Source organism: Lolium rigidum, chromosome 4 (assembly GCF_022539505.1).
Source record: "Lolium rigidum isolate FL_2022 chromosome 4, APGP_CSIRO_Lrig_0.1, whole genome shotgun sequence".
NCBI classification, from domain to species: domain Eukaryota; kingdom Viridiplantae; phylum Streptophyta; class Magnoliopsida; order Poales; family Poaceae; genus Lolium; species Lolium rigidum.
In genome coordinates this window covers 89991516-90001734 of record NC_061511.1, presented here as the reverse complement: position 1 = coordinate 90001734, position 10219 = coordinate 89991516, and the positions used below count along the sequence as shown (strand labels likewise).

Below are 10219 nucleotides of genomic sequence, written 5' to 3'. Positions count from 1 at the left end.
CCTTCGCCACATCTCCTTCATCCACGCTTCCCCATCAAACTACTGCGGTAAGTTCAGTGAACCCTGGTAGAAACATCGATCCGCTTGAGTCGAATGCAGGAAGATCTGCCAACACATCTTCCATTGTTCCTTTGGTCAACACGGCACCGATGGGGTCCTGTGTACCTCCATCGGTTGCTGTTGCCAGTAGAGACACTGCCTTGAACACTTTGCCTTTCCAGAATGTTAGAAATGAGAATTCTCTTGGTTGTTTGAACTGTGGGAAGAACCATCACATCAGTATCTGTCAGGAGAGAGATCCATGGGAATATTGTGCACCATATTATGGGAGCCCGGACTTTGGACAAGGTTTTTACTTGATTCCTGATGTTGAAGCGGAAGTGCAGTCTCTGGAACTCTTGAACTATGCGCAGATAACTGTGGTGCGTGGAGAGGTCACTTTCAGAGACAAGGAGTATGAATTCCAGGTTTGGTCAGACTCTATGGGATATAAATGGAGGTTCTATGTTAAGGTTGCTGCTGAGAATCAGTTCATCACCAGATTCCCCAATGCAAAATGCATTGAAGAGCTGTCTCACTTTGGGAAATTCTTTATGAAGACTGTCCCTGATGCCATCATTAAGATAGAGAAGTGGGCTGGAGACGTTGAGCCCTTTGCTGTCATGGAGGAGGCCTGGTTTCGTATAAAAGGCATTCCCATGAAATACAGAAATAAGTCCACGGCTTATTATGCTGCAAGTATGGTTGGGGTCCCTCTAGCTCTGGATATGGATTTCCTTAGAAATTTTGCATACGTCAGAGTCAAGATTGGATGCCAGGATCCTGCACTGGTTCCAAGTTCAAGAATAGGTGCCATCAAGAAGGGATTTTATGAATTTTAGTTCACTATGGAAGTCATTGATCCCACTTCCAACCCTGCTAATTATTATGCTGCAACTGTTGAAAATTCAGATGGGGGTGCACAACAAAATTCGCCAAAAAGATAGAGGACTGGAGAGAAGGGGAAGGGACCCCAAGCAATACCAATGGGAATGTGAACATCAATAATGCAGGAGGGGGAAATTCCCAGAAAATTCAGCAGAGAGTCAATAATACAAGCAGCAGAGAGTCAATAATACAAGCAATAAGAAAGGGAAGGATGTAGTGGTTAGCTCTACATGCTTATCTGATGATTTAACTGAATCTTTTGCAACAAAAGTTCATAAAGCTATGGGTCATTCATCTGCTGCTGTTGGAGGTAGCACTGAATCATCCTCTTCTGCTACTGAAAAAAACTATGGCAACAAACCATGCAAACAATCAACCTCTCCATGAAGTTCATATGGATGTGATTACTGCCCTTGCATAGGATGTGTCTGTAGGAGATCTGGATATACCTAGCATGGATAATAATGCCTCTTTCAGAAAATTCCTTGGTACTCTTGCAAGAAATGGGAGTGACAAGGGTTTCATGCATCAAAAGAAGTATCAGAAAATAATGGAACCAATCATTGAAGAGCGGGAGTTGCCACCACCTGAACAACATGATAGAGAGGATGAAAATCTGGATATGGTTGATTATGGAAGCAGTGGAGAGGAAGATGGAAATCAAGATGAACAGGAAGTGGGGATTCATTGAAGGGGCTATCCTGGGACTGGCTGCTCCATCCCTTGAGCATGAAAGAATGGCTGTTGTCATTCCAGTTGATGGTTCTCAGCCTGAGGTGGAAAATATGCAAGAGGGTTTGACACAGGAAGAAATCCCAGAGGAGGATGCAAGTGTGGTGGGCAGGAGGGGGATGACAACTAAAACAAGCTAGACATGCCACCAGAATGAGCACAAGAATTGCTGGCCACTCTACCACAATTGCAGGGTAGATGATGGAGTGAGACATCACACCCAAGCTAGAACTATCCCATGTACCAATCTTAATGCTTTGAATTCTTTTGCTGCTTTAGATGATGATGATATATGTGCTAGAGCTCTAGAGATGGGTGTTGCTTCAGATTCCTTTGATTTGGAAAAAATAAATCATCTAAAAGTTCTAGAAATTGCTAGACATAACTTGGCTGACAAATTAAATAAAATAGAAATGCTGGGATGGAAGAACAAGCTGCTGGTTGTGCTCGGACACTTTTCCCGGATTTGGTGAAGAAGATGTGGATGATGAAAGTTTTACCCCAGTCTGTCAAGGAAAATTAAAAATAAAATGAAATCTTCTTGCAAGTTACAAAGATCTTTGGAGAAAAACAGACAGAAGAAGAAAGATTTGGGAGCACATGCAGGATTGGTGCTGCCCAGGAGAAAGTTAGCAATGACCACCCTGTGTGTGGTATTGTGACTGGATCTAGGATCGGGAGGAAAAATCCAAAGTATTTATGATAGGAGCCCGCTTGAATTGTAGAGGTGTGGGGAAAAAGATATGAGTATTTTCTTGTCAGATTTTATTAGAGTGCATCAACTTGATTTTATTGGGCTACATGAAACCATCAAAAAGAATTACTCTTCCTCCTTCTTCGGGAGAATTGATCCTGGAAATCAATTCTCATGGAAATGGATCCCTTCTGTACGAAGGTCTGGTGGTATACTGGGTGGTTTCAAGACTTCAAGATTTGATATCATGGATACTGTGATGGGGAGATACTACATCAGGGTGACTCTGCAGGATCTGAAAATACATAAGAAGTGGAACCTGGTGCTGGTCTATGGTGCTGCACATGAGGCTGATAAGGAAGATTTCTTGGTGGAGCTAGGTAATGTTTGTAGTAACCAAAGGCTACCTATGTTCATAGGATGTGACTTTAATATCCTAAGATTTACTTCTGAAAAAAACAAGGAGATGAGGAGGACCAATGGTCTATTCTGTTTAATGCTATTATCAATACCTATGAACTCAGAAAGATTGATATGTCTGGAGGACAATTCACCTGGTCAAACAATCAAGCAAACCCTACCTTGGAGAAGTTGGACAGATTTCTGATGAATAGTGAATGGGAGAATATGTTCCCTCTAGTTACTATTCATAAAATCTCTAGAGAGATCTATCATCACAATCCAATCATCCTGGATACCTTGGAAAATAGGGAGCAGAGGAGCAGGACTTTCAGAGTTGAGAAAAGCTGGCTCAAGGAAGATGACTTCTTAAGTAAGGTGGAAAAAAATCTGGAGACAACCTGTACATGCCAGAAACTCCTTAGAAATGGTGCAAATCAAGCTAATAAGGGTGAAAAAACTGTCTGGAAGGCTGGGGAGAAAATATTAGAGGGAGAGATAAAAAGAAAAAAAATAAGATTTGCATCTGGAACTTGATATGCTGGAAGATTTAGAGGAAAAGGGCTGCATTTCTTGCACACAAGTTTGTAGAAAATCCCAAATCCAGATGGAATTACTGGTGTTACTGGAGAAAGAGGAAGCCTTTTGGCAACAAAGATCTAGGGAGCAATGGTTGTTACATGGAGATAATAATACTAGTTTCTTTCATAGAATTGCCAATGGAAGAAAGAGGAAGAGGACAATGTTCTCTCTGAAAGATGGGGACAATGTTATTCAGGGGACACCTGCTTTGCTAGAACATGTTATAGAGTTCTACAAAAAGCTTTTTGGTCCAATAATGGATACTGGAGTGAGATTGAATGATAATATTTGGGATGAAGGTGAGAAATTGGATGAAGCTGATAGGGAATCTTTGAATACTCCATTTATAGAGGAAGAAATTCATCAAGTGATTGATCAAATGGAGAGAAACAAAGCTGCTAGCCCTGATGGCATTCCAGTAGAATTTTATCAACATTGCTGGTGTGTTGTAAAAACAGACATAATGAATATGTTCAATGCTTTCCATAGCCACCAAATCAACCTGGAGAGAATCAACTATGGGATCATTAAAATCATCCCAAAAAGTGATGATGCTGAAATTATTCAGAAGTACAAATCCATATGCTTACTGCAAGTTTTATTCAAAATCTTCACAAAAACTATGACGGTAAGAGTGGAACCTGTCATGAGTAAGTTGATACACCCATGTCAAAATGCTTTTATAAAAGGGAGATTTATTACTGATCATGTAATGTTGTTGCAAGAAGTGTTGACGGAATCCAAAAGCAAAAAGAAACAATGTGTGGTGCTAAAAATTGACTTTGAAAAAACATATGACAAAGTTAATTGGAATTTCCTGATAGACTACTGTAGACAAGGATGTTTCAGCAATAAATGGGTCATGTGGATCAAGGAAGTTGTCACAAAAGGTACTCTCAGTGTTAAGATCAATGATACAGTGGGCCCATACTTTTGCTCCCTTTCTATTCAACATGGCTGCCAATAGTTTGTCCAAAATGATTGTATCTACTCAGAGAAATGGTTTGATTAAGGGTTTGGCAGATAATTTGGTAGATCATGGTGTGGCTAGTCTACAATATGCAGATGACACAATTCTGCTGCTACAGGATGACATGGAGGGAGCAAGGAATTTGAAATTACTTTTTTACATATTTGAAACTATGTCTGACTTGAAAATTAACTTTAAAAAGAGCGAGACTATGTTTGTGTTGGATGATCCAGAAAAACTGAATGATTATGTGGAGTTGTTTAATTGTCAAAAAGGGACCTGGCCTATTAACTACCTGGGTACTCCTGTCTGTGCCAGAAGATTATCAGTGGCTGAAATGCATTTTATTGAGGAGAAAGTAAAAAAAAAGCATGGGTGGATGGATGGGTGGAGCTATGTCCATTAGAGGAAGATTGATAAAAATTGATGCTTGCCTGTCTAACATTGCAGTGTACCAAATGTCCATGAGATTGCTGCATAAGACAACTGTTGAAGCAATATCAAAGCCCATTAGAGCTTTCTTTTGGGCTGGTGATGCCAATAAAAGAAAATACCATTTTGTTAAATGGAGATGGATTTGTAAGCCCAAGTGCAAGGGAGGATTGGGGGTCAAAGATCTGTACAAATTCAATATAAGCCTGATGTGCAAGTGGTGGTGGAAATTGGAAAATGATGATGGGCCTTGGTAGCAGTTCATGAGGAGAAATATTTAGGAGAGGCAGGGATTCAGTGGGCCAGACACGGGAGTGGTGACTCTCCTTTGTGGTCTGACATGCTCCATGTCAGAGATATATATCTGCGTGGCAGAAGGATGGCTGTGGGGAATGGATGTAGAACTAGTTTCTGGGGCGATGCTTGGTGAGGACATTCACCCCTCAAAGACAAATTTCCTGATATTTATGATATCTGCAATGAACATAATATTTCTGTGGCTGCTGTTGCTCAGATGGGTTGGAGACTTTCTTTCAGGAGGTGGCTATCTGCTGACTTGCAAATGCAGTGGTGTGGGATGGTGAACATTTTGAATCAAGGGACACTTTCTGATGAGATGGACAAACCAAGATGGAAGTGGACTAAGAATGGGTAATTTACAGTAAAGAGCATGTATAAACAGCTGTGCAAAAATGGTTTGGATAGATCTTTCAAACACTTGTGGAAAAGCAAAATCCCTTTGAAAATCAAAATATGGCTATGGTTGATTTGGCATAATGCTATAGCCACAAAAGATAACCTGCTGAAAAGGAATTGGACCGGAGATCCTCTCTGTCAATTTTGCTCCACAAATGAAACCATTTTTCATCTTTTCTTCTCTTGCCCTGCAGTTAAGTATGCCTGGAGCCTGGTGGGGATGGCTGTGGGTTCTTCCACCCGTCCTGGATCATTTGCTCAATTCTTCTGGTGGATGCCACAATTCTCTCGTGCAAGTCGCAACGTCCAGATCGCCGGCATGATTGCCATTTGCTGGGCGATTTGGAAAACGCGTAACAGTTCATGTTTTGAGCGATTTTTTTAAATCATGTTGATCTAGTCTATCTTGCTACTGCCTTTATGAAATATTGGGCAGGTACTCACTCTGAGACTAACGCTGCACAACTCCAACAAGGCGTGGACGCTCTGCTCGATCTGGCCCTCGGTGCTGGAGTGGGTGCTGGTGGAGGAAATGCAACGGCAACTGGTGCTCATCTGTTGTTTGATCAGGCTGGAGCAGATAATAACGAAATAGGCTTTCGCCCCGCTTTATAAATAAACCAACCACAACCATACATAGTTCAGATACAACACACAGAACACACGCCCCACATAAAGAGTCTGCTGGGGCAACAACACAACATGCCCACACAAACGAGATAGACGATACACCACCCCACACAAGAGGTGCACTCAGAGGTTGGACGGTGTAGATATGCGACGGGCAGCCGCCAGAAGATCCTCCAACATGCCGTCCAGGCGCTCCCTGTCCCGCCGTCTACACAACGGGTACCACTGCTGCAACAAAGCCAAGAAAGAGTAGACAGAGTCAGAAGCGCGACGAGGTAAGATACGCTCGATGACCATCTTATTGCGCACAGTCCACAGAGTCCAGGTCAAGGCCGCGAACAATAACCAGAAGAGGCGCCTCCTCCTACCAGTGATGCTCGCACGGGCCTCGATGAACTCCCCGAGGGCCGAGGCCTGCCACTCAGGCCCCAGCGCCTCCTGCAGGAAGCTCCAAAGGAAACGTGCCACGGGGCAGGAGTACATGATGTGGGTCGTCGTCTCCGGGACAGCACACAATGGGCAAAGCCCGTCGCCCGGCCCGTGCCTCTTCAAAACCTCCACCCCAGAGGGGAGGCGATCTCTAAGCAACTGCCATAAGAAAATCTTCGTCTTAAGCGGGATAGGAGCCTTAAAAAGCGGGGCCGTCCAGGGAAGCAGAGGCCCCCTAAACATGGCCCTGTAGGCCGTCCGCACTGAGAACAAGCCGGAAGGCGTTAAGCGCCACGAAGGCACATCTAATCCTCCCGGCAGAGCGTCCGGGAGGAGGTCCCGCAGCGAGGCCAGACTCAGGGCTTCCCCCTGGGTGAGACCGCGGCGGAACAAAATACCCCATCCCTCCTGCGCCACGTCGGCAACAAGGATAGATGGGTTAGCGCAAATGGCGAAGTGGTCCGGGAAGTCAAGACTCAGGGGGCGGTCGCCAAGCCATGGGTCGAGCCAGAACATGGTCCCTCTACCATCGCCTATGGAGAGGGAGAGGCCTGCTCTAATCTCATGCTTGATGTCCTGGAGGGCTCTCCAAAACTGAGATCCCTCCCGGCGGTCACAAGCGAGGAGTGGCCGACCCCGTAGGTATTTAGCCTTAATCAGCTTAAGCCACAAGCCCCCGTCGTCCGACAGGATCCTCCACACCCATTTCAACATGAGGGCCACGTTCATGTGGCGCGAGGAAATAATCCCTATGCGCCCAAGGTCCTTGGGGGCGCACACATCGGCCCGTTTGACCATGTGGTATTTTCTGACGTCCTGTCCTGTCTTGCCAAAAGAAGCGGGAGAGCTCTTTGTCAAAGGCAGCATGTACCCCTTCAGGAAGGATGTACAGACCCATGATATACATGGGAAGACTAGATAGGCACGAGTCAATGAGAATCGTCTTGCTACCCTTGGAGGTGAACCTCCCACACCATGGTTCAGCCTTCGCTCTAACTCGCCCCATCAGGGGGGCGAGATCCCTAATAAGGATCCTAGAATCCCTAACAGGAACTCCCAGGTAGTTCATAGGGAAAGATGACAACCTGCAGTTGAGGTTGTCAGCGATCCGCCGCTGAATATCCGGGGGGGGGGGGGGGTACCCCAAGACCACAACCTCACTTTTATCAAAGTTAATTTTGAGGCCCGACATGGCCTCAAAACAGAGGAGTAGGAACTTGGTGTTCTGGATATCTAAGTCCGAGCCCTCAAACATAATCATGGTATCATCCGCATACTGGAGGTGAGTCACCCCTCCGCCAGGGATGAGGTGTCCCACCACACCTGTAATATGGCCCGAGATCCTAGCCCTCTCCAGGATCTTGGCCAGGGAGTCCACCGTAGCGTTGAAGAGGATAGGGGACAGGGGGTCACCCTGACGCACTCCACACGCCGGCCTAAAATAGGGACCCACTTCCCCATTAATGTTAATGGCCGTGCTGCCAGACATCACGATCTGCATAACCCAACCAATCATCCGGTTGTCCACGCCCCTCCTCCGAAGAACCTGTCGGAGGAAGGACCAGTCCAAGCGGTCGTAGGCTTTCTGGAAGTCCAGTTTTAAGAAGACACCCCTCTGATGTCGACTCCTGACCTCGTGTACGATCTCATGGAGTGCAAGAATGCCATCGTGGATGTGGCGACCCTTGAGGAAGGCGAATTTGTATTGGTGCGTAATCCGCTCCATAACCGGAGCCAACCTCACCGCGCACACCTTGGAAAACAACCGTTGAATCACGTTGATGACCGTAATTGGCCTGAACTGGCGTATATCCGTGGCCCCCACTAACTTGGGGATCAAGGTAATGACGCCGTAGTTCAGACGACCCATATCGAGGGTTCCCACATAGAACTCCTGAAACATGGGCAGGATATATAGTAGGCTGGAGCAGATATGGAGACAGATTCACAAGATGCTGCTGCTGATGATAACAAGGACACTTGATTTCCTGTCTTGAGCAAACAATTCATGTCCTGGTTCGGTTGTCGTGCTTTTGGTCCAAAAAACTTGTATTTTGTTGTGCTGGATGCACTTGCTCCCTCTGTGAGCGTGCGCAGGTTGATTCATAGAAACTGATGTGATAGTTTGGGCAGTTTGATGTTTCTGTTGTAAATATAACCGACATAAACGGCTGACGTTGTATTTTTGTTATCTCTGATAATGAAAATTCGATCCCTGTGAGGGGATTGCTTGAAAAAAAATGCACCTGAGAAATGAATGAAACGGAAGGACTTTCCATTGTACTGACTAATTTAATTTAATAAGCATAGGATGTATCAACATACAGCCTAGAGTCTAGTAATTACAAATCTCAGTACTGTATTAAAAATATAAAAAGCAAATTAAAAATAAACCGATCAAAGGAAGTAAGACCTGACAAGAATGACAAATGAAAAAAAGCCCTCCTCCTCATTTCAAGACCTACTCAACAAATGCAGGTCGGGTAAACATAATTACAATAATTTGTCAGGAATGAATGAAATATTATAGTAAACGATCTTCTGTCATAACAGAATGGAAAACTCTCCTTTCATTAGAATCTGCCAGCGATGACCATCTCATGCATGCATAACGCCCAAGGCCGGACTCTCACATCATGCTGGCCAGTTGCATGCAGTTATTGGCCATCTGGTTGAGCTCCCCGTCGATCTTGAGCATTGGGTTTGGAATGCTGGCCTGCTGGAACGGATGGTCGCACGACTGGAAGTCCTGCACGGCGAGCTGCAGCATGATCTTGGCCGTGCCCTTGTCCTTGAAGGTGATGGCTCGCTGCGCCGCGCCGATGGTGTCCTGGGTGTTCATGTACATGGTGTCGCAGAAGGTCAGCGCCTGAGTTTGCGCCGGCGAACCCTTGCGGGACGCCCTGGCGACGAACTTCCGGGCTGCGGCCGTTCGCTTGGCGAAGGCGTCGACCTGCATGTTAAGCACGGCCTGGTTGTCGATGACATGGTACTTGGCCGCGTGCCTCCCAGCCGTAAGCTTGCACACTTCCGGGAAGGGGGTATGCAAGCAGATGCCGGCGACCAGTGGGTTCACGGGGCCACCGTGGGCGGGGCCGCCGTGGCCGTGGCCGTGGCCGTGGCCGCCCTTCCCTCTCCCTCTCGCGGTCGCCGACGGAGCGAAGCCGGCGAACAATAGCGCCACGGCGATGAGGACGCCGAGCCGTGCGGTGGCTGGCCCCATACTTTATTCTGCTGGGTTTCTCGCTGGCGGTCGGCAGCGAAAAATATATATGGAGCGGCGCAGGAAGAGAGTAGTGAGGCGGGCTAGGATGTTGGCGGTCTTATAGGGGTGTCCTCGCCGTCGGAAATGGTGGTCGGCCTTTGGTCTTGGAGCTGACGACGTCCATTGATTTCGTCTAGTTTTCCTTGGTCCTCCACGATCGTGGGATGAGTTGACACCACGTGGAATCCTAGAAATAGCTTTCACTAGCCGTGTCTTCAGGCTTTCTTGGTCCTGTATATTCAATCGACTTCTTCTTGCCTTCTTTGTTTCGTTTATATCCCACTAGTAAGCGTCTCAAACTAATATAGATTGAAAGAAACAGAACTACATTACATGCATGCCTATGCTTATTAAGACATTTATACGGAGCCTAATCATACTTGGCAGTGATGCTATTTAGCTTCAGTATTAACCAAAAGCTACCAACCATTCATTTATTTGACCACGTGTAGTAAATCTCGCA

The 10219-nt window shown here is 46.0% G+C and overlaps 1 protein-coding gene across 1 annotated transcript; it reads right to left on the bottom strand.

The window, feature by feature from the left end:
- Positions 1–9120: 9120 nt before the first annotated feature.
- LOC124706708 lies at positions 9121–9714 on the bottom strand. The gene has a single exon (XM_047238379.1). The coding sequence runs from the start codon at positions 9712–9714 to the stop codon at positions 9121–9123; it is 594 nt and encodes a 197-aa protein (XP_047094335.1).
- Between the last annotated feature and the right edge of the window lie 505 nt (positions 9715–10219).

What these genes read in the sequence shown, in the direction of transcription:
- LOC124706708 (XM_047238379.1), bottom strand. Translation starts at nt 9,714, where the DNA reads ATGGGGCCAGCCACCGCACGGCTCGGCGTCCTCATCGCCGTGGCGCTA.